Source organism: Mustelus asterias, chromosome 23, assembly GCF_964213995.1.
Source record: "Mustelus asterias chromosome 23, sMusAst1.hap1.1, whole genome shotgun sequence".
In the NCBI taxonomy this organism is placed as follows: Eukaryota; Metazoa; Chordata; class Chondrichthyes; order Carcharhiniformes; family Triakidae; genus Mustelus; species Mustelus asterias.
In genome coordinates, this window is record NC_135823.1 from 68,216,112 (window position 1) to 68,240,827 (window position 24,716).

The 24,716-nt window shown below is 43.1% G+C and overlaps 1 protein-coding gene across 1 annotated transcript in view; it reads right to left on the minus strand.

Moving 5' to 3' along the window:
• Nucleotides 1-1,388: 1,388 nt before the first annotated feature.
• Nucleotides 1,389-24,716, minus strand: part of snx29 (sorting nexin 29) — a 591,176-nt gene continuing 567,848 nt past the window's right edge. The window contains exon 21 of the mRNA XM_078240877.1: nucleotides 1,389-3,185. Within this exon, the coding sequence (XP_078097003.1) occupies nucleotides 3,059-3,185 (127 nt within the window). The 3' untranslated portion in view covers nucleotides 1,389-3,058. The remainder of the gene's footprint in view (nucleotides 3,186-24,716) is intronic.

Here is a 24,716-nt window from a genome sequence, read left to right on the forward strand (position 1 = left end):
TTCAGTGCTTCAGGAAAATTTAAGTCTTTTTAGAGCACCCAACGAATGAGTCTTTCTTTGTGATCGATGTCTCTGGATCAGTCCCCCAACTGGTCAATAATTTCACTGAAGTGAATAGTTTAAATGTGAAATACATAAAGTTCTTCCTTGTTACTGAGTTGAGAAGGCAGCACAAATCATCCATCTTCGTAATTGCATGAAAAATGGCAAGTTACACTACAGGTTATTAAGACAGGGCTGGAGGGAATATTCGGAACAGAAGGGTCATCCTTTAAATTTTCCTTGCCCTTGAACGATGCTACAGTCAGCATTAAATTTTAGCACGGCGAATGGGTATGTGGAATGTCACAAGCCAACCTATTAGAGATTTACTAAAAGTTCCAGTCGTGCATAAATGGCTACTTTATAAAGACGACCTACTGAAAGTATAACACAAAATTCAGCACCTTTTATTTAATCATGATCATGCATATTTATTAATTATTCTTAAGTTTGTTTTGTGGTCCCAGAGGCAAAATAAGCACTTGTAAGGACATCTCATTAATTTCTGGCACGACTAACGTTTAACCCTTGAATTGAGAGAGTCCTGATTATATACACTTCCACTGTTAAAAAGTTACATTGCAATGTTTCCCAGAACACATTTTGGTCCACGTAGCATATGTCTTATGAATGGCCGAGCCAGAAGCAGCTGTAATGAAACACTTTTCTCAATGCATTTCTAATAAAAAAAATTAAAGTTTAACAGCAGTGCTACATTCTCCACACGCTGACAGGATAGAGATTAATCTGTTTAATATCATGTCTAATCTGCTTCACGTACAACTGAACAGATGCTAACACAGGAGCCAATGGCTTCCACTTCTTCCTAAGTAATTAATCAAAATTAAAAAGTGTGTGCAGCAAATGTCAGCATGTTCAATGTTTGGTCTCTCTTCATCTCCCTGTCACTGGAATAAGTTTGTGTTCATTGATACGGCATCTAATTCAGTGGGTAAGGACACTCACAAACCTGTTGGATGATGAATGCAAAATGGGATGGAAGATGATAGGTAGGTTTTGGTGAAAATAGATGAGAGAAGTTTGGACAGTTACAATGCTAGATAAATGGACTGGTGGATTGCCGTGGCTGAAGTTGGCTGTTAAGAGTGCCGCAGATTGATAGCGTGGAGCTGAATGAAGAACAGAGAGGCTCGCTACAGTATGAACAATGAGGCTATTAAACATGGCTTGGGTTAGGAAACTCATGGAATTTGGGGACTGCAAGGAGAAATAAAGGAGCAGAAGGTGATAAAAGTCTTTGCAGCAATTCTAGCACGCACGTTAACTAAGGTGAATTGTGATTGGGTCTTGGTGGTCAGAATGCTTAAAAAAAAAGCTCTGAAGCAGAAAGATTAAACATTTAATATCACAGCGAAGATGGAATTGAAGCGGAAAAGTATTTTCTTTGTGTTGCAATTCATGCTATTCGCATTTACAATGTAAACATTCAGAGAAACAGTCATTACAACCAAGGTATTTTTTTGGTGGAATTTCTAAAAGCACAATGTGAGGAAAGTTGCTTTGGGCTCCAGCATTTGCTCACAAGAGGGAGAATTACAATGAACCTCATAAAAACATCAACCTGAAAGCATCAGGAAGCTGGATCTAAAATAACCTCAACAAACAATATTGCTTTCAGAAATCGATATTGGCAGAATTACATTTTAAGCTGTTCTTGAATTATTTTGCTTTCCAAATAATGATAAGGCTACTGTGTCTGACTGTGGGGAAAAAAATCCTCTTTGTCAATGCTCTCAGATTGTATGGAAAGGATTCGGTTGCAGATAGTAAATTTTATCCAACTGTGGAGCTCAAGGCATGTCCTCGGAACTGTGACTTGTGCACTGAGTGTCAGTGTGAGCTAACAGTTACTGATGTGATTCCTCTACATCGTGTTCCCTCACCCACCACCCCCCCAACTGTAAATTTAAGTATAAAGACAATATTAACTTACAAAAAATTTGAGATGCTATTGTTAGTATCTGTGTGTTTGGCTTAATCATTATTTATGTATAAGAAGCATTGTTCCTGCTCTGCTCTTGAGTTGATGTGACTTACACCGATGTTATTTAGGAAGGTTTGACACTCTTGTCCTGCAGTCTTTTCACAATCTGTGACAATGGAAATTTGCAAATGGTCGAAGAAAACTGCTTAAGGAACCAAATTTAGGAATTAAATGGAGAGATTAGAATCAGGTAGTTGTAAAGCATTTCAGTGTGAGAATTGTGTGCACTTTACATAAAAAAACAGTTTCTGAAATAAATCGATTTCCAGTTCATATTGCACTTATTGTCATTGCCAAAATAAAACTTCAATTTTTTTTTCAGGTGGGTGAGAGAGAAACAGCAACAAGCACTTCTCAATGTCAACAGATTATATCTGACTTGAAATCTTTTCTCTTTGGCACTCACTGAATGAGTTTCCGGTGTCTAAATGGTTTGAAATGCAGCTACAGTGTTTGTGTAAACTGGTGCAGGAATAGTTTATCCTACCAGATATTGTCGATAGACAAAGGAGTGGTCTTTTACCAAGCTCAACAAGTGAACACCAAGAAGCTGCCGTGGTTTTGATGTTTGGGTCATTAGAAATCGCAGTAAGAAGTCTCACAACACCAGGTTAAAGTCCAGGGGTAACCTGGTGTTGTTAGACTTCTTACTGTGTGTTTACCGCAGTCCAACGCCAGCATCTCCACATCATTAGAAATCCACAGCGAAAAGAATTACCAAATAAATTTTCCAATTGTGCCATCGCAATAAATAATCAATGCAGACTGTAAACATTTCAATCGGTGCAAGTGACAGGGAATCTTATCTGATACTGGCGTCTCTTTAAAGCGAATATGCATATTCCAAATGACCAACAATGTAGGGCCCATGAGAATGTGACATTATCCAAATCATTCCCCATGAAGTAACACTGTAGCTCTATCTTCCTCTGCTGCCGACTGAAGGGTTATCTGATGCTTCAATTAAAGGGTGGTTATGAAGAGTCCTGGAACCTTTAGTAAGTTCACAGGTCATAGGTCGCCACTCTGAGGCTCAGGATTCCGGGTCTCTCTGTGGTGAGTCGTGTTCAATCTAGAAAATTTAGAGATGCCCTTTGACCGTGTCTTACTTGCAGCGTCCCCCATTGGCTGTACGTCACTGTAGATATAAAAACAATGGCTAATTAGTTTGTTGAAAAATTACAAGACTCTTACTAATCTGAGCTCACGATGAGCTACAGATTGAAGTGGATGTGGCAACCACAAGGAAAGTATTTTTCTTTCTTAATTATTTCAATTATTGGGTGGCACAGTGGTTAGCACTGCTGCCTCACAGCGCCAGGGACCCAGGTTCGATTCCCGGCTTGGGTCACTGTCTGTGTGGAATTTGCACATTCTCCCCATGTCTGCGTGGGCTTCCTCCGGGTGCTCCGGTTTCCTCCCACATTATGAAAGATGTGCTGGTCAGGTACATTGACCCGAACAGGCGCCGGAGTGTGGTGACTCGGGGAATTTCACAGTGACTTCATTGCAGTGTTAATGTAAGCCTACTAGTGACACGAATAAATAAACTTCAGAACTTTACAGCTGAACATTCTCAGCACTTCCCTGGGTTTTGGAGACTCGCAGTCTGTCCACTGTTAACACACAAGCTGCTGCTATTGTTTCCATGCATGAAGATCTTGCATCATCTTTCTAGTAAAACAATCTGGACCCCCTTTGGTCTCAAACAATCACATCGACCAGGTTTGTCAAGCAGACTTCAGAACAGGTAATAAATAAACTTTAACTTTTCAGTTCAGAACACTGACATTTTGCAGATACTTTTGTTAAGAACAAAACTTTAACGACCGCTCAGCGAGAGTTAGTAATTAAAAATGTTTTCATCAGTTTCCTGAAGCCACGTTTGTACACCACAAGAGACCAGTTATATGGCACAGAGGCATCCAGTAGATGTGGTCTGCACATAACTCTGACACAAAGGCCGTAGATCTCAGTAGAATTCAGTTTGTGAGAAATGGTGTGAAAGTCTAAATAGTCCCAGATGACCAGAGGCTGCTCTCTCCTCTTTGAGATGATGGTGATTTTAACTGGAGGTTACGGGGATTGAACCCCTGCTGTTGGCCTCATTCGGCATCACTAACCAGCCATTCAGCCAACTGAGTTAACCGACTAATCTCCCTCAAGAAACCAGTCTTTCATTATTTGGAATCAAACGTTGTATGGCTCTAACTGGCAAGCAATGGAGGAGGCGTTGGCCTAGAGAGATTATCACTAGACTTAATCCAGAAACTCAGCTAATGATCTAGGGACCCGGGTTCAAAATCCCACCACGGCAGGTGGTGGAATTTGAATTCAACAAAAAATATCTGGAATTAAGAATCTACTGATGACCATGAAACCATTGTCGATTGTCGGAAAAACCCATCTGGTTCACCGATGTCCTTTAGGGAAGGGAATCTGCCGTCCTTACCTAAAGTTTATTTTTTAGTCACAAGTAAGGCTTACATTAACACTGCAATGAAGTTACTGTGTAATTCCCCTAGTCTCCACAGTCCGGTGCCTGTTCGGGTCAATGCACCCAACCAGCACGTCTTTCAGAATGTGGGAAGAAACCAGAGCACCCAAAGGAAACCCACGTAGACACAGGGAGAACGTGCAAACTCCACACAGACAGTGACCCAAGCCAGGAATTGAACCCGGGTCCCTGGCGCTGTGAGGCAGCAGTGCTAACCCACTGTGCCACCGAGCAATACCTGGTCTGGCCTACATGTGACTCCAGAGCCACAGCAATGTGGTTGACTCTCAACTGCCCTCAAAGGGCAACTAGCGATGGGCAATAAATGCTGGCCTAGCCAGCGATGCCAATGTCCCACGAATGAATAAAAAAAAGAATAAAAATGTAACATGGAAGAGAACATGCCAGTTTTCCAAATTATTTCCCATGAATAAGGCTGCAGTTCTATTTCCCTCTGCTTAACATAACTGCAACTGATAGCAGAGAGCTCAGCATCATCTTTCTTAGGCTCTAGACACTGTCCCCGATACCTACGGGAACTGCAGGTCAGTCAACAAATCTCTGACAGCAGGACCTCATTAAACAGGCAGACTGGACATGGGGTGGGGAGGGGACATGTCCCTCAGGAAGCTGAAGCCAGGGCCCTTAGAATGACAACCTTGGGGGTGAGGGACATAAACCTGTGGGTGGTCCGGTTAGGAAAGAGGACAAAGACCAACATTTCCTGAGGCTTGGAGGAGAATTCCAACTTACCCCAGCTCAATAAAAGAGCTGGCCATTCCCCTCGGTGTTTCACAGCCATGTTTCTCTGGGAAACAGAGAGCCTTTGTTACCTTGATATTTGACCTCCGTAAGTTCTCCTGGTTGGTCTATCTTCCACCCTATGTAAACTTTAAGTTTACCCAAAACTCTGTTACCCTTTCCCTTACTTGCAGCAAGCCCTGAGTTCATGGACCTACACTGGCTCCAGATCGGACTATGCTTCCAGTTAAAAATGCTCGTCTTCATTTTCACATCATTCCACAGCCTCAACCTGCACTACCTTGCTCACGTCCTCCAGCCCTACCACCCTCCCAGATCTCTGTGTTCCTCTTATTCTAGCTTCTTCTGTACCTGGGATTCTAAACGCTCCCCCATTGGTCTCTGTGCCTTGTCCTGAAACACTGGGACTCCTTTCCCTGATCTCTGCCTCTCCACTCTCTTTCTTCCCCTGAGTGCAAGTATTTCATCATTATCTTGCCTTTACATGCTTCACCCATCATGAGTACAGGCTCAGGGGTGAAAGCATTGTGAAGCTAATCTATAGGATTTAGCATCAACATTGCTTCTTGCTTTTGTGATGTTTTTAAATTGGCAGAGAGTCTTAATCAAGTTCACTTGGAACCAATATAAAGAAAGATTGACCTGGAAGGCTAGATAGATGAGTAAATTTAAATACCAGTCTACTCCTATGATAAATTGGAATAATTCTATCAATTATATTTTCTCAGTAAGTTTAACAAAGGCAAATGTGAATTTAAAATGAGAAGCATCAATCACATCTGGGTTTTTGATATGCAAAATAAGAGACTGATTTTGATGTATTACCTTCCCTCACCTGGGACATGGGTTTAATTATGTAACTGTCAATTTTACACACAAGCACCTCAAACTTCACATTGCTGAGATTCACAGCTCCAACGCTGTTTATAATGTATCCGGGGCCCATGGAATGGCCAACTGGCAGTTCAAACTGGATCACAAGGAAATTTCTAACCGTTTAATAGAGCCAATTGCATAGCACCTGGCGAGAATGGAAGATTTGAACATTTGACACGACGACCAAAGAATTGCAACTGCAAACATTGAAAACTGTAATCACCATCTTCATGTCGATATACTTTGCCCCACACTATGAGGTGATCTTTATTTTCAAACAGAATCTATACTTCACACACTGCACAATATTGCCAGGCTTATACACATTCATCATTTTCTAGATTTCAAACTCAAAAGAAAGCAAATTTACAGTTCAGTCCCAGCCTAATTCAGATGAACTCCGGGAACACAGAACATCAATATTGTTATTGCTCCAACAATCTCAGAAAGTTCCTCCGTATTTCAGCAGAACAACAACAGCAAGAGCTGCTGTCACTCCTCAAGACAATGGAGTGAATCTTAATCCCCAAGAGGTACCGCGAGATGTATATCAATGGGGTTGGGACAAGGGTTGGGCAGCAAAGCCGCTCACAAGAGCCACATTAGGTGGGCAGGTTTTCACCAGGCTGTGGCCTCTGGTTTCGCAGCTTTGACCTTGGCTGGTGTGGGTTTTAGCAAGGCCTCAGGAAGCCCAACAGCTGAAAACAGGTTAGGACAGATTTGGGGAGAAGGTTCAAGCTTTTCCCTGGAATGCCAACCACCAGAGGGCCTGGCGCTCAAACCCACTTCCTTGGGGTCAGGGATCTGAATCTCCTGGATCAGAACCACTCCTGGTTTCAAGAGTCTAAACCCCAGGATCAGAACTCCAAGCAGCAACAGGCGACACAGCAAAGATCCTGGAACTCCCTCCCTAACAGCACGATGGACAGACCTACACCTCAGGGACTACAGTGATTCAAGAAGGCAGCTCACCACCACTTCTCAAGGGGCAATTAGGGATGGGCAATAAATGCTGGCCCAGCCAGCGATGCCCACATCTTGTAAATTAATAAAAAAACAAACTAACCAGTGTGAAAGACACTATAGAAATGTAAGATCCTCATTTCTCTTTGTTAGTTAGCTATGCTTTCTTTATTTTATGGGCTATCCAAAATCATGAAATATTTTACACCTGATCACAATTTCCTCTTGTGTTTTCCCCATTTGAATTATTTCATTTCCATTCCATGCGTCATTCCCCGAACACGAGGGTGGACAAACTCCCAGCTGAGTGCCCCCGCTTTAGACACTGGCTTAAACAAATAAATAAATAAAGATAAATAGAAATTGTTGGAAGGAATTGGCAAGCCTGCCAGCAACAGCAAGAAGAAAGGATAGTTTAATGTTTTGGGTATCGTTCCTCTGTCAGACCTGGCAACAGTAAACAGGTTAAAAATAAACTGGACGGGAATGAAAAGTGCCAGACAAGATATAAAAGCATCTTGGGTGGGCAATTGGAATGCAATAGAAAATCTGTCCAAGTGGAAAGAAACCATTTGGGACGTGAATGGGAGAAACTGCCACGTTAATGGGGGAGACAAATGCAAGTCTGTAGCTGTGAACACGATGTGGAGATGTCGGCGTTGGACTGGGGTAAACACAGTAAGAAGTCTCACAACACCAGGTTAAAGTCCAGCAGGTTTAGAGACTACAACATGTACACGCAGAAGCTATTGTTCCTGATTGAGACAGTGTTTGATGATCAGGCTATAGATGGAAAGAATGGGGTAGGAATGAGTAGGGGGCTGCACTTCTGGCTTTGTCCCACAGTTTATTTAATTTAGTCTAATTGTTTAAACTTAAAAGAGTTGGGGCAGGAATGGGGATGTTTATGTAAGGCTTACATTAACACTGCAATGAAGTTACTGTGAAAATCCCCTAGTCGCCACACTCCGGCGCCTGTTCAGGTACACTGAGGGAGAATTTAGCGTAGCCAATCCACCCAGCCAGCACATCTTTTGGACTGCGAGAGGAAACCGGAGCACCCGGAGGAAACCCACGCAGACACGGGGAGAACGTGCAGACTCCACACAGACAGTGACCCAAGCCGGGAATCAAACCTGGGTCCCTGGTGCTGTGAGGCAGCAGTGCTAACCACTGTGCCACCATGCTGTCCAGATGGTCAGCTAAGGAATAATAGGATGGTGCTTGTGACGAGTAGACATGTTGAGTAAAGCAATCAATCTGTATTTGATTTCAAAGTTGAGAGTCTGTGCTGGCTGATACTCATTTTTTGATTTGATTTGATTTATTATTGTCACATTTATTAACATACAGTGAAAAGTATTGTTTCTTGCATGCTATACAAAGCATACTGTTCTTAGAGAAGGTGCAGAATGTAGTGTTACAGTCAAAGCTAGGGTGTAGACAAAGAGCAACTTAATGAGAAGTAGATCCATTCAAAAGTCTGATGGCAGCAGGGAAGAAGCTGTTCTTGAGTCGGTTGGTACGTGACTCAGACTTTTGTATCTTTTTCCCGACGGAAGAAGTGGCACAGTAGCACAGTGGTTAGCACTGCTGCTTCACAGCTCCAGGAACCTGGGTTCAATTCCCCGCTTGGGTCACTGTCTGTGTGGAGTTTGCACATTCTCCTCGTGTCTGCGTGAGTTTCCTCCGGGTGCTCCGGTTTCCTCCCATAGTCCAAAGATGTGCGGGTTAGGTTGATTGACCATGCTAAAATTGCCCCTTAGTGTCCTGAGATGCGTAGGTTAGAGGGATTAGCGGGTAAATGTGTAAGGATATGGGGGCAGGGCCTGGGTGGGATTGTGGTCGGTGCAGACTCGATGGGCCAAATGGCCTCTTTCTGCACTGTAGGGTTTCTATGATTCTTCTATTCTATGAAGGTGGAAGAGAGAATGTCCGGGATGTGTGGTGTCCTTGATTATGCTGGCTGCTTTTCCGAGGCAGTGGGAAGTGTAGACAGAGTCAGTGGATGAAATCCCTGCGATCCTCAAGCCCCACATTCCTAGCAACATTGGACAACCCTTTCCCAGCCTGGATGGCAGTGCTGTATATAGTATATACATTGGACCTTAAGAACAGGACTTATTTTAAAAGGATAATAATGCATTAAAGTTGAGGATGGATTGATGATAAATCTTGCAATGGCAGGCAGTGTGGAGAATGTTCAAAATTAGATTTCTTGTAAGATTTCTGAATCACTGTCAGCTTGTCAGTTTTTATAACTGCCATTTGTGTAGACAGTGCTTGTTAACACAATGAATAAAAAATGGATTTAAAGAAAAATACAAACCTTTCCCTGAAACAAAGCTGGTGAAATGGTGTTGCAGTGACTCATGGCTCCTGCGATTATCAACTTGACTCACTGAAGGAAATCAGCTTTTGCTAATGCGTGATGGTCTGCCTTTTGTCATCAGTTGTGTTCTTAGAAACTTCCTCTGCTTCCTTGCGATGCCTGTCAATGCTCGGTGGTCTTTATTTTGTTTGTTGGTGGGGTGTGAGTGTCACTGGAAAGGCCAGCATTTATTGCTCACCCCAGCTCAGTGCTCTTCAGAAGGTGATGGTGAGCTGCTTTCTTTGTGATGGTGCACTCTTGCCATTGCCTCGCAAGGTTCCCGGTTCAAGTCCCATTATTCCAGGGCCCGAGCACAAAAATCTACACCACTGCTCCAGCGAAGCACTGAGAGGGTGTTGCACTTCCACAGGTGCAGTCTTTCAGATAAGATAATAAACTGAGGCTTGCTCGGGTGGATATAAAAGATCCCATGACACTATCTTGAAGAGAAGGGGAGTTATCCCTGGTGTCCTGCAATCCCTCAATCACTGTCACAATAAAATATATTAACTGGTTCTTATCACATTGCTGTCTGTGTGCAAATTAGCCGCTGTGTTGCCTACATTACAACATTCACTACCAGGGTCAGGGAGGAAAGTCATGGGCCCTGGTGCTTCTCCTGTTTCCAGGCCCCTTATTCTCCACCCCCTTTAACCCTCTGCCTTAATCAGACATGATATTCCCCCCCTTTCCCGATTCACCATTCAATTCACTAAACGATCATAGAAAAGCCCTAGCAAATTGATGCTAGAAGTAGGAGACCTTCTCCTGCCTGAGTGCATGATATTATTGAATAAAATTATTTCATATGGGGGTGTAATTGGATTCTATCTTATCAGTCATCTTACAAGGTAGAAAAATCAAGTAATCCCTGAGCAACGAGTGGAATAATTGAACAATATAGATCTCCATTGTCAGTGAGAAGTATTGGAGTCCTCATGTGTCTCTGTGCAACATAGCTATAAAGAGGCCCGAGGACAAAGACTGAATGGCTCACAATTTGTATCTATGTTTCATTGATCAGCAAGTCGGAAAACTCTTGCTGATTGCAGCTTCTCACTGTAATATATTTTCAATTTCTACTACAGAACACAACTTTATCACGAAGCATCAGTACCTCAAAGAAAACTCATAAAAAGCACCAAGATAGAGTGGGATATTAGGCAAGTAGACAAAAGCACAAGATTGAAGTCAATGGAAAGAACTCTTGAGAATTATGTACAGTGTAAAACAGGTTAGTGTTTCACTTTTACCCAATATGCACTTCTGTCCTGGTCATTTTACCTGACAAAGCCTGCTCACAGCAAACTCCAATTCGCCACAAAATAAACAGAAATCCAGTTGTGATTCCACCCTCTATTTGCATGATAATTACAATGACAAAGGCCATCCAGCCCAGTCTAACCCATCTCAGAATGACATACAAACATACATATTAGGAGGAGGAGCACTTGGCTCCACAATTTGATAACATTGGGGAGGGGCAGGTGGCGATGTGGTGTAGGGGTTTGATAACCATTTCATAGAATCCAACAGTGGAGGAGGAGGCCATTCGGCCCATCGAGTCTACACCAACCACAATCCCACCAAGGCCCTATCCCCATAACCACATGTATTACCCCAGCTAGTCCCCCTGACACTAAGGGGCAATTTACCATGACCAATCAATCTAAGCCGCACATCTTTGGACTGTGGGAGAAAACTGGAGCCCCTGGAGGAAACCCACGCAGATATGCGAGAACGTGCAAACTCCACGCAGAGAGTAACCCAAGCCGGGAATCGAACACGGGTCCCTGGCGCTGTGAGGCAGCAGTGCTAACCACTGTGCCACCCATTTGACAACATTGTCTACATTATATCAATGACTACAACGCCAAAGTAGTTAATTGGATATAAAGCAATTTGGGCAATCCTGAAAGATGCTGTATCAATAAAGGCTTAGAGGCTTTCTCTTTCATTACACCTGTACACAGGAGGCAGAGTGACTGTAGCAATGTGAAAATGGAGGCTCAATGCTGATTCTGAATGGATAACTAATATGTGGAGATGCCGGCGTTGGACTGGGGTAAGCACAGTAAGAAGTCTCACAACACCAGGTTCAAGTCCAACAGGTTATTTGGTAGCAAATTTGCTACCAAATAAACCTGTTGGATAATTAATCACAGAGCAATCAACAGATCTCAGGAATGTGACTACAAAGAAATCACTGTGCTTACAAAAGAATTCAACTCTGTAGCTAAGACAGCCTTACCATTCTGGCGTCAACCCACGATATATCATAAATGCACCTGCCCCTTCTTACACCAATGACACTATCTCCAGGAATTGTCAATCAGACATGCAGCAGCAGCTCAACAAATAAAGAGGTTGAGTTTTTGATCTGAATTTTTCAGAGAAGAATCATACAGGAAACAAAGATTCAAGACAGCCTTAACTCAAGAACGGAATTGTTTCTCCTCCCCCCAGAAGCCGTTAGACAAGTAGTGTCGTGCATGGTGAATTTACAGCCTATTCGGGTGAACCACGGGGTGGAAAAACCTTTCTTTGTACAATCGCCTGGTGACAAATCGGGATTTTCCTGTCAGACTTTGCAGGAGCTCAGTTTACGCCTTGTCATGCATCACTCCCAGTTCTTAGTTTCGGATATTAATATTGATGAGGCCTGATACTCTCAAGCTTCTGGTACATCAACACAGCGTGTAATCAGAATTGTGCTGATGAACTCTGGGCCTATAATGAATCGTTAGATTGCTATTTAAATGCTGCCTCAAATTCAAAAGTGAATTTTGGAAGAGTGCAGCATTTCATTTTGTGGGATTAAACCTTCAAAGTGACCCCCACCACCACATCGCCCAACCAGCCCCTCACCCTCATCCCCACTGCCCCCACCCACCTCACCGCCCCCCCACTCCCCTCACCACCCCCCCACTCCCCCTCACCAACCCCTACTTCCCCCGCATCCCCCTTGCCCTCACCACTCAACTCTCCCCACCTCACTCCCCCCTCACCATCCCCCAACCCCCAATCACCTCCCACTCCCCTCACCAACCCCCATTTCCCTCCCACCCCCCTCACCACCCCCATTCCCCTTCACTATTCTCCCTGTCTTCACCCCCCAACTACCCCCCCCCCTCACCCCCTCACCACCCCTTCTACTCACTATTCATCATCATCCCACCACCCCCTCACCAGCCCTTCTCACTCTCTCCCCACCACCCCCCCCCCCTCACCGAGCTTGTCCCCACCCCTTCCTCCCCTCATACCCTCCCCCAGCAACAACTGGTTCTAGGAATTTCACTCCCCATTCCCACGCTCCTGATCTTTGGGCATTGTCTTGGTTTCCTGGCACGAGTTGCTGCCATCTCTGGAGTGATGTTGTCGTCTCAGTGGAAACCAGTTATAAACTTTTGTTGAGGGAAAAAAAAAGATCTGAGCAGATATATAAATGAAATTCCTTTCTGAAAGTGGAGAGTTAGCGATAGCTCTGAGGAGACAGAAGATGTTTCAGAGAGAGAAGACCACTTTTATTTTCTGTTGGTAGACTAAAGCACACACTTCAGTTGGCTATTTTCAAACTTATTTCAAAGAATTAGATTTTTTCTCAGTTTTTTTCCCGTTCCCGCATTGCTGTGTTGTCAAACCTGTGTTTCTGTAGATAATGAGAAAACGTCTGTAGTGTACAAAGCAAATTGAAGACTGAAACTACTCGAGAAAGGATTTGTGTGCCTGTATTGAAACCGTCAGACTTTAGAGAGCAGAGCTTAAAGAAAACAAACCACTCTGCCTGAAAGAAGCAGAATAAATCTGCAGCAAAGATCTGTGTACTCACTTCAGATGGCGAAAAGTAATAATGGGATTTAAAAGGGAATGGCTAAGGGTGTTTCAAATACTGACAATGAATTTTACGTCTCAAAAGGGAATGGCTAAGGGTGTTTCAAATACTGACAATGAATTTTACGTCTCAATTTAAAATGGAATTTACAAAAATTCCAGCTTCAGTCCTCTCTGATTAGATATTCTAACATCACATTCAATAACTCAGAGCTGGCAATGTATTTCCTAAGCATCAGGTGCAATTGTAAAGAGTCCCCAGTCACGAGGCTAGATTTCCAATCTCCGAAAATGGAAAAGCTCTTGCTGTTACAGATACCGGACTCCGTGTCCGGGAACCTCGAGACTGGACACGTGCTGGATTTGGGTTTTTATGGATTTTGGGTCCTCGGCCTAGTATGCACTCATAATACATAAAATAAAGTGTGAACAATAAAGAACCAAAGGGTTTCATTCAAGTTGTTACTCAGGGCAACAGATTTGAATGTAGCTAGTTTTAGGGTCTTTCCCGATTTTGGGATGCTGGATAAGGGGTCCGTACAGAGTCTGCCCGTTGTCCCCGTGTCTGCGTGGGTTTCCTCCGGGTGCTCAGGTTTCCTCCCACAATCCGATTATTAACATTTCCTAAGGACTGATTATTATGACATTATGGGGGCACGGTGGGTGGCACTGCTACCTCACAGTGCCAGAGACCCGGGTTCAATTCCTGGCTTGGGTCACTGTGTAGAGTCTGCCCGTTCTCCCGGTGTCTGCGTGGGTTTCCTCCGGGTGCTCCGGTTTCCTCCAAAGATGTGCGGGTTAGGTGCATTGGCCATGCTAAATTCTCCCTCAGTGTACCCAAACAGGCACCGGAGTGTGGCAACTGGTGGATTTTCACAGTAACTTCATTGCAGTGTTAATGTAAGCCCACATGTGACACTAATAAATAAACTAAAAAAAATTACATTCAGATGTCAATAGAATTAATTGTGATTATTGTAAGGTATTAAGCTGTTGCTTTATTAATCTGGTACATCATTCTGCAACCTAACTGTAAAGTATCCCTTTATTTCCGATCAACCAAATAGTACAAAGAATTTTTAAAATAAATTTCTCGTTCTATCCATTCTCTAATCTTATTCTATACTTTAGGATTTAATCTAATACTTGTTTCTTCTCTAAATTTTGAGAGTATTAAACAGAGGATTGACAATGTGTAAAAGTCACACGGTATTTAGATACTGAATTATCTGATTGTGAGTTCTAAGTAATTAATTGACAGGAGGGAGGTTTTGCCCAATGAATTTAATGGAACAATTAAAAGAAAGTACTCAACCAGAGGAAACAAAGGAGCACTGTGGCTGCTACTTAATCGGCAATAGTAATAATTCTGGTGGGCGATCTCAGGGATAAGTGTTTGGATCATTGTTGATCATAGGTAAATAAACAGGAAGACATGATAGAAACATGTTCTCCACGTTTGCTGATCATGTGTTGATTATAACATGTGAGACGATACTATGCCTTTAGGAAATGCAGTTTAATCGTGTTTCTCTGTAGGTTTTTCTCAAACAGGCCCTGGTAGTTTATTTTGGCACCGTTATGTTTCAGCCAGTGTCACCTAATTGTTGCTGAAGCAATATAATAGGCATCTTGTTTATTTGTAATCTGGGCTCATGCAGTGTCCTGGCGTTTTATGACCCTTTACGGGTTGTTGGGTGGAGCATGGTTGGCAAATCGGGTGCTGCCTTTGGACAGATTTCTCCCCCCTCCCCACAGGAAAAATCCAAGGTTTTAGTCTCATTTTGTTCGGAAGCTGTTTGGGCTGCAGACTGAAGGAAGTGTTTTTGTCGTTCCCTGGTGTTGGAAATCCTGCTGTTGGTTGTTTGCGAGCTCGAAGCCAGAGGCAAGCAGTGTCTCTATCTCTTTCTCTATCTCTCTCAAGATGTGCTGCAAGTTCCAGGGCTCGAAAGCCTCAGTGGTTTAATTCAACATCCAAAAGACTAATTCATGGCAGATATTAAAAAACTACAAAAATCCAGCATTACGTGAGCATACTTGCTTTCTGTGCCAAACCTAGAACAGGGTGTATGTTTGTGGGGGTTGTTTGACCTGGAACAGTACAGTTAGCTGTTAAGATTTATACAATATTCTGGGTGTTCTCTTGTAATTGGTAAAAGCTATGCTGATTTTTCTTATTATAGTTTAACTGTGTTCTGAAATAAACTTTGTTTGTTAAAAGCTCCGTAGTGGGTCACTTGAATCATACCTGGAGTGAAACATCTATGCTCACCCGAATGCTAAAATCAAATGTAAAAGTTATGATCTTCATAAAACACCTTGGAGTTTCTGGCCTGGATCATAACACATGGAACAAGTTAATCAAATACAAAAAGGATTTGGATACATTAAGAAGCTAGGGTGACAAGAGACAAGACATTTTTATAATGTGGATAAATTCAACATTATGAGAATTGGAAATGAGAATAAGCAGTGATAATACAAGCTAGTTGGTATTAATTTGCACAAGTTAGTGTGCAGAACTTGCAGTTTGCTGAAACCAATGACACAGATAGATGTATGGCTAAAGTAAAAAAAACACAGATTATTGTGGCTGTGTAGCCAGAGAGACAGACCAGAAAACCAAGGAAAAGGTTGCTGGGCCAAAATCCTGGAACTCCCTCCTCTACAACGCTGTGGGTACAACCACACCACATGGTTCAAGAAGACAGTTCACCACTACCTTCTCAAAGGACAATTAGCGGGGGGGGGGGGGATGACAATAAATGCTGTCCTTGTCAGCAATGTCCACATTGATAATGTGGTATATGACCAGCATGGGTTCACTCCCAGAACAATTACATGGGATTTAATGGGATTGAGGGCTATAGATAGGCCTAGAGGTAGGGATATGATCAGCGCAACTTGTGGGCCGAAGGGCCTGTTTGTGCTGTGGCTTTCTATGTTCTATGTTCTAAGTTATGTGCTAACTCTGATCAGCTTGCTGCAATGAGGCATCCCAACCCTGGCGAGAGGGCATCATGAAAGGTAATTAAATTGGGATTTTGAATTGGTACTTGAGCAAAAAGGAGATACCATGATTACTGGATATGTTTACACTGGGAAAAACAGCTTTTTTTACTGAGGTATTCAAGATTCCAGGGCACCTAGATAAACGGAACACTAGTAATAGGCTTAAAATCACAAACTTTGCAACAACAGCACACAGGCTTGAGTCAGAAGAGAGAAAGTGAGTAGAGGACAAAAAACATAATAACGATACAGATCAGGTGGAGATTTGGCATGTCAGCTATGACTCTCACCAACTTTTACAAGCGCACCATAGAAAACATTCTTTTTGGTTGTATCACAGCTTGGTATGGCTTCTCCTCTGCCCAGGACTGCAAGGAACTACAAAAGATTGTGAATGTAGCCCAATCCATCATGCAAACCAGCCTCCTATCCATTGATTCTGTCTAGACTTCCTGCTGCCTCGGCAAAGCAGCCAGCATAATTAAAGACCCCACACACCCCGGACATTCTCTCTTCCACCTTCTCCCTTCGGGAAAAAGATACAAAAGTCTGAGGTCACGTACCAACCGACGCAAGAACAGCTTCTTCCCTGCTGCTGTCAGACTTTTGAATGGACCTACCTTGCATTAAGTTGATCTTTCGCTATACCCTAGCTATGACTGTAACACTACATTCTGCACTCTCCCGTTTCCTTCTCTATGAACGGTATGTTTTGTCTGTATAGCGCGCAAAAAACAATACTTTTCACTGTATGTTAATATATGTGACAATAATAAATCAAATCAAATCAAATGGAAGAGATCACCAGAGTAAACATGGAGGAAACAATATCAGCAAATTCAAGAAGGATCTGGGATAGATTTTTTTTAACAGAGGAAGAGATTGAAGGGTCCAAGAAAGTGAGTAGTATAAGACATCTTCAGACTCTCAATCACACACATACAGCCATCATGTGAAATCCATACAGTGGGTAGTACAATGTATATTGAGCAATAAGGACACTACCCTGTATGGTGTAAGGTTTCACCTCATGGATAAAACACTCTAAATTTGCTAAAGAAGCCCATGGCTTAATCTCAAGTCTGTTTGCAGCAAAGGTTCCTTCCCCGCCACCCCACACACCTCACCGTAGGAAATATTTCCAACATTAGTGAATAAAGACAATAAATTTTTCACCAGCTAAAAAAAATCAGCAGCTGTTTGAGACCTTGGATCTTTCCCATGTGCTGCTAATACTTCAAAGAATCATAGAATCTACAGTGCAGAAGGAGGCCATTTGGCCCATCGAGACTGCACTGACCACAATCCCACCGAGACCCTATCCCCACAACCCCATGTATTTACCCTGCTAATCCCACTGATACTAAGGGACAATTTAGCATGGCCAATCAACCTAACCTGCACATCTTTGGACTGTGGGAGGAAATCGGAGCACCCAGAGGAAACCCACGCAGACATGGGGAGAATGTGTAAACTCAGTGATTCAAGGCCAGAATTGAACCCGGGACCCTGGCGTGGTGAGACAAGCAGTGCTAACCACTGTGTTATATTTCACACAGGAAGGTAATCAGAACATGGTCATTCTAGACCAGTTGGTTTGACTTCAGTTTAAGGTGGGCTATTTGAAGACAGTGTCAGAGAAACATTGTAGAAACACTTGGAAAGAGCAGCAGTGACTACAGAAACTCAATATGACTTTTGAAAATGCAGGTTCTGACTCACTAACTTCATTGAAATTTTCTGAAGCATGTTAAAGTTTATGTGCAATTATGTCGGATCTCCAAAGACTCTCCCCCCCCCACCCCCCCTTTTCCCCGCAGAGGGGGGATTCATTGTGTGGGAACGGTGGGGAGGATAGAAAATTGTTTACATTCTCCCGGGCAGAGGCAGTAATTAAAGATAGCAGCTCTGCATGGGGTGCAGTCACTGGTGCCATTCTATATGGAACATGCTGCAAGGTCTACTCTTCACCGTGCCTGTCAACCATTAAACAAAGAAATTCCACAGGAGCAGGTAACATGAGGATGTGTGCAGGAATTAGAAATGTAGACAGAATAAACTGCAGACTGATCTAAATTCCCTGGAAGAATAAACGCCAGGTGTTCATTGAGTTGAATAAATGTCGGGTAACACATTTGTGTCGGAATCATTCCAACAGGGCATACTATTCAGATTGTAATGTTTCAGGCTGTGGAACAGGAGTTGGGGGGTGGGGGGGGCAGGTCTGCGGAGGATTATAGTTGATGAGACATCTAAGGTTCATGAGTAGCATCACAAAGTGACAAAGAAAGCAAATACGATGCAAGAGTGTGTCGCTGGAACTGCTCAGTGTGGGACTGGAAACACAAAGCCATATCCGTGCCCAGCTTTGGTTCCTGCACATTTTCCTCAATGGGCTTACATTGTTTCCCTATTTTTATTAATTCTTGTGTGTGTTTGGTACGACACTACCTTAAATCTGCCGTTGAGCATTATAAAGGAACAAGACACTCTCAATGTGACCAGTCGCATAATATACAAGTAACATCGAATCAAATATGATTAGCTAAATTGAAAAGATCTATTTAAAATGTGACAAATTTATTCATACTCTTTTGCTACTTGCTATCAATAATAGCACAGTAGTAATCTTACTGGATGAGTAATCTGAGAGCCATGGACTAATGCTCGAGAGACATGAGTTCAAATCCCCCCAAGGCTGCTGGTGAATTTAAATTCCATTAATTAATACATACAAATATACAAATTAGGAAGAGGAGTAGGCCACTTGGCCCCTTGAGCTTTCTGTATTATCCAATAAGATCATGGCTGATCTGATTGTGACCTCAACCCCATATTCCACCTACTCTCGATAACCTTTGACTTCCTTGTTAATCAAGATTACCTCTGATTACACTTTATATCAAAAGGAGCCTCAGGCTGAGATGAACAGATTTCTGTCTTTGCTTTCTGCTGTTGTTTGATTTTCTTCCTCTGCCTGAAGTAGGTCCGCATGTCCACCATCTGCTCCGCACAATGTGGAAACATACCTCCTCCTCTCCCCCCTCAACATAAACCAAACTAGAGCAAATTGGGTCAATAAAGCAAGCAGGCAGATAAGGTGGACCTTCCATGAAAGCTAAACCATTCCTGTCCCAGAAACCAAAAGAGAAAATGCTGGAAAATCTCAGCAGGTCTGGCAGCATCTGTAAGGAGAGAAAAGTGCCGATGTTTCGAGTCAGCGAAAAATTGGGTTCGCGACGGATTTCCCACCTATCGCGATCATACCGGGCCTGGATATCCGGTGAGATCAGCCTTGCGTCCAATGACGGCCGACCGGCCACAGAAGTTAGCGATCGCGGAGGACGGCGGGAGAAACGGGCACTATTTGGGGGGTGGAGGTGACTGATAGATCTCTCTGCGTTGTTGCATAGAAAAGAGAGATCTGTGCACGCACAATTGTGCACTCTTCTGTGAGCTACCGGCTTTCTGGCGCATTCAGGCTCCACCCCCTCCCCCTGCTGGTGGGAAACAGATTTAGCATTATTTTTTTCACAGAGTGGCATAAGATTGGATTTGTGGCCTCGCCGAAAAGAACAGGATTGAAACTCTCCTGTTTTCACGCTCGTTCCGGACCTCAAATTCTTTTGGTAAGATCACCCCCATGGTTAATATTCCAGAACTCCAAGTGGAATTGGCCCTGCATTTTCTTTTGGCAAGGCATTTGTTGCCTATCCCTAATTGCTTATCCCTAACTGAGTGGCTTGCTGGGCTATTTCACAGAATCCTACAGTGCAGAAGGAGGTCATTCGGCCCATCGAGTCTGTACCGACCACAATCCCACCAAGGCCCTATCCCTATAACCCCAAGTATTTATACTAGCTAGCCCCCCTGACAGTAAGGGACAATTTAGCATGACCAATTTACTAACTCGCATATCTTTGGACTGTGGGAGGAAACCGGAGCACTCGGAGGAAACCCACACAGACACGGGGAGAACGTGCAGACTCCACACAGACAGTGACCCAAGCTGGGATTCGAACCCGGAACCCTAGCGCTGTGAGTCAGTAGTGCTAACCACTGTGACACCGTGCCGCCCTATTTCAGATGGCAGATAAGAGTCAACCACATTGCTGTAGGTCTGGAGTCATATATAGACCCGAACAGAAATGGATGGGTTTTGTTTTACAACAATTGATGATCATTGTCATTACTAAGACTAGCTTGATATTCCAGATTGCCATGGTAGAGATCTGAAACCATGTCCCCAGAGCATTAACCAGAGCCTGTGGATTGGTAATCCATTATCACCACACCACCATCTCCCCAAACTGTTCATCTGTATAAAGTGACTGAAACTGTACTAAATTGTTGGTTGATTTTGGATTCAGTTCTTTAATTCAGGTCCCTCTAGTCCAGCCTATTTGAAGCTTCACTGCAACAAAAATCATAGATTCCTCGAGCACAGATTGCGCCAAATGAATCCATTCTGCTTGATGAAAGAGTGAATTAGTTCTCCTCCTTTGCTGTTTTTAACAACCCTGGAATTCTTTCCCTTTCAACGTATAAATACAATCTCCTTTTCAAAGTTATTATTGAATCTGCTTCTACCACCCATTCAGCAAGTGGATTCCAGATCATAACAACTTGTATAACAATTGTCTACTCATTTTACCACTCTCCAGTAATTCTTGTCCCTTCTGTTAATAAAAAATCTCCGTAACTCAGCCTTGAATATATTCAATGACCCAGCCTCCAATGGCCTCTGCGGAAGAGAATTCCAAAGACAAACACCTCTCTGAGAGAATGAATTCCTCTTTATCTTTGACAAAGGGTCATCTGGACTCGAAACGTCAGCTCTTTTCTCTCCTTACACATACTGCTAGACCTGCTGAGATTTTCCAGCGTTTTCTCTTTTGGTTTCAGATTCCAGCATCTGCAGTAATTTGCTTTTATCCTCTTCATCCTAAACCCAAGACCATTTATCTTCCAACTGTACTCCCACAGCTCGAGATTCCCCCACATGAGGAGACCCCAGAGAAATCTCTCCCTATTAACTCTATTCAAAACGCCCTCAATTTTAAATACCTTTATTAAAGTAACCTAAACCTTGAGAAACATCTCCAGCTTTTCGAGTCTGTCTAAAGTTGCTCATTTTTGGGATGATGTGGTGGGGGAGGAGGATTAACAAACAACACGTCAAAGAAAGAGTAAAAACATATGTCATTTGGACATTCCTTTTTTCTTGAAAAGAACTACCTTTTATTTCCGAAGTCTGTAAAAAAGTCACTTCTAAAGTGACCTAGCTTTTTAAACATCGCATTTTCTGAATGCACCAAGGGTTATAAAACGTGGCATATTTGCTAGAAGGTTAACTAGTTGCAACTTTTCACTCAAGTCCCAGATACAATGACGATGGTTGAGGCATTTTTTGGGTGTAAAAATGTCATGACAGAATTGGGCATTCACAGCTGAGCCAATGCATGCATAAACTGGCAGGGAAAGCAGGGTGAACCACATCAGATAATGATAGAATAGACAATGATATAGAATATAACTGATAGAACGTAACACTGAGGAAAGTGTCTCATTTTAAAAAAATGCTTCCCTCTTAAGTATCAACTATAGTTTAGCCGGCATCATCCTTGCCTCCAGTCGGAAGGTTGTGGATTCAAGCCCCACACAAGAGACTAGAATACATGTTCTAGGCTAACACTCCTGTGCAGTATTGAAGGACTGCTGCACTGTCAGAGAAAGTACGGCTATTCGGAACAGAGATGAAAGCAAGGTCCTAACTTCCCTCTAATGTGGATGGAAAAGATCCCATGGTACTTTTCCAAAAAGAGCGGGGGAATTCTCCACGTTGTCCTCACTAATATTTTAGTCTTCAACCGACATCACAAAATAAAAAGATTATCCCACTGTTGTGTGTGGGATCTTGCTGTGCACAAATTAGCTGCCGGTTTTTAAAAATTCTTCCATGGGATGTGGGTGTCATTAGCAAGGCCAGCATTTGTTGCCCACCCCTAATTGCCCTTGAACTGAGCAGCTTGTTAAGCCATTTCAGAGAACTGCCACAGACTCACAAAGTTAACTCTGTTTCTCTCTCCACAGAGATGCCGCCAGACCTGCAGAATCTCTTGGATAACGGTGCTACATTTGTGATTTCCCAAACTGTTGGCACCTTTCCCAAATCTCGGGAACGTTGGAAGATCACTTATTTAGAATCATGGAATCCTACAGTGCAGAAAGAGGCCATTCGGCCCATCGAGTCTGCACCAACCACAATCCCACTCAGGCCCTATCCCCATATCCACCCACTAATCCATCTAACCTATGCATCCCGGGACACTAAGGGGCAATTTAGAATGGCCAATCAACCTAGCCAGCACATCTTTGGACTGTGGGAGGAAACCGGAGCACCCGGAGGAAACCCACGCAGACACAGGGAGAATGTGCAAACTCCACACAGACAGTGACCCGAGCTGGGATTAAGACCCTAGGCCTTGCCAGCAATTAGTTCAAATAGATTTCCCAGTGCCTTTCCTCTAGTCATAGAATCAAAGAATCCCTACAGTGCAGAAGGCGGCCATTTGGCCCATTGAATCTGCACCAATTCTCCAACAGAGCATCCCACACAGGCCCTATCCCTGTAACCTCCCACATTTACCCCACTGATCCCCCTAACCTACACATCTTGGGGACACTAAGGGGCAACTGAGCATGGCTGATCCACCTAATCCGCACATCTTTGAACTATAGGAGGAAACCAGAGGAAACCCACGCAGACATGGGGAGAATGTGCAAACTCCACACAGGTAGTCACCCAAGGTCGGAATTGAACACGGGTCCCTGGTGCTGTGAGGCAGCAGTGCTAACCACTGTGCCGCCTAGCGATGGTTTTAAGTTCCTCATTCCCTTTTACCCCTTCATTTTCAAGTATTCTTGGGATTGTTTTTATGTCTTCTGCAACGAAAACAAACAAAAAAATCGAGTGTCAGTTCATTAATGAGATCCCAAATCAAAAGCAAAAGAATTTTGTGCCGCAGGAGAAGGATTTTGCCTAAGCGAGCACTATCTTCTCTGTGAAAGATACTGACCTGATGCGTTCACGGGAGTCCACGCCCACTGATACATCTTTCAATGGAATCTCGACTCTTACTGAGCCGCACTTAACATGTATAAATATTAATAATTTAAATAGTTTGAAGCTGTGCTATGGTGTTCCGATATATCAAAGATGAATAATTGAACAGGCATCACAGAATCTGTTTAAAGCAGTTGTCAGCTTGCTATACATTCAGAAACATCCCCCCAGAAGAACCAGGGTATGGGTTAACACTGCAGGGATTCCAATCACATTCCAGTAGCAAAATCTTGCATACATTATTTTCATTTTTTTAATGTTAATTTTATAAAACACGCGAATGAAAAAATTTTCTTTGATTCAATAAATTTCCCCAGTTATACTTCCTAAAAAAAAGTGCAGAAAATTAATATCAACTTCTAAGAAAATGGAAATGTGCACATTTTAAAAGGTCAAATCAGATTTCAGCAAAAAAAGGAAAAGGAGGTTCTTTTGGTCGATTAAAATTTTAAATCATTTTTCATTTTCTGTAGAATTGAGCACAGTGATGTCTAAGGGTACACTAACCCAGCAAACACACCTTAGCTCAGAGTAATTAATGTAAATAAAAATTCTAAAATCTTATGACTTGCGGTTAAAAGTGTCCAAAGATCTGTTCATTTCCCTGAGTTGCAAGTGTCATTTAGTCAAATTCCATATATCAGCTTTTTCAATCAGTAGCACACAGAGAATACTCAGCAATTAGAATTCTACACACTCACATGCTGTCTATATGAACATATGAATTAGGAGGAGTAGGCCACCTGGCCCCTCGAGCCTGCTCCGCCATTCAATAAGATCGTGGCTGATCTGATTGTAACCTCAACCCCACATTTCTGTCCACGCCGATAACCTTTCACCCACTGTTGTTGCAATTATACAATGGGCAGCACAGCGGCACATGGTTAGCACTGCTGCCTCGCAGCTCCAGGGACCCGGGTTCGATTCCCGGCTTGGGTCACTGTCTGTGCAGAGTCTGCACTTTCTCCCCGTGTCTGTGTGGGTTTCCTCTGGGTGCTTCGGTTTCCTCCCACAGTCTGAAAGACGTGCTGGTTAGGTGGATTGACCCGAACAGGCGCCGGAGTGTGGCAACTAGGGGAATTTCACAGTAACTTCATTGCAGCCGTAATGTAAGCCTTACTTGTGACTAATAAATAATAACTAAACTTTAACTTTATACAGGGCCTTGGTGAGGCCACACCTACAATATTGTGTGCAGTTTTGGTCTCCTTCTCCGAGGAAGGATATTCTT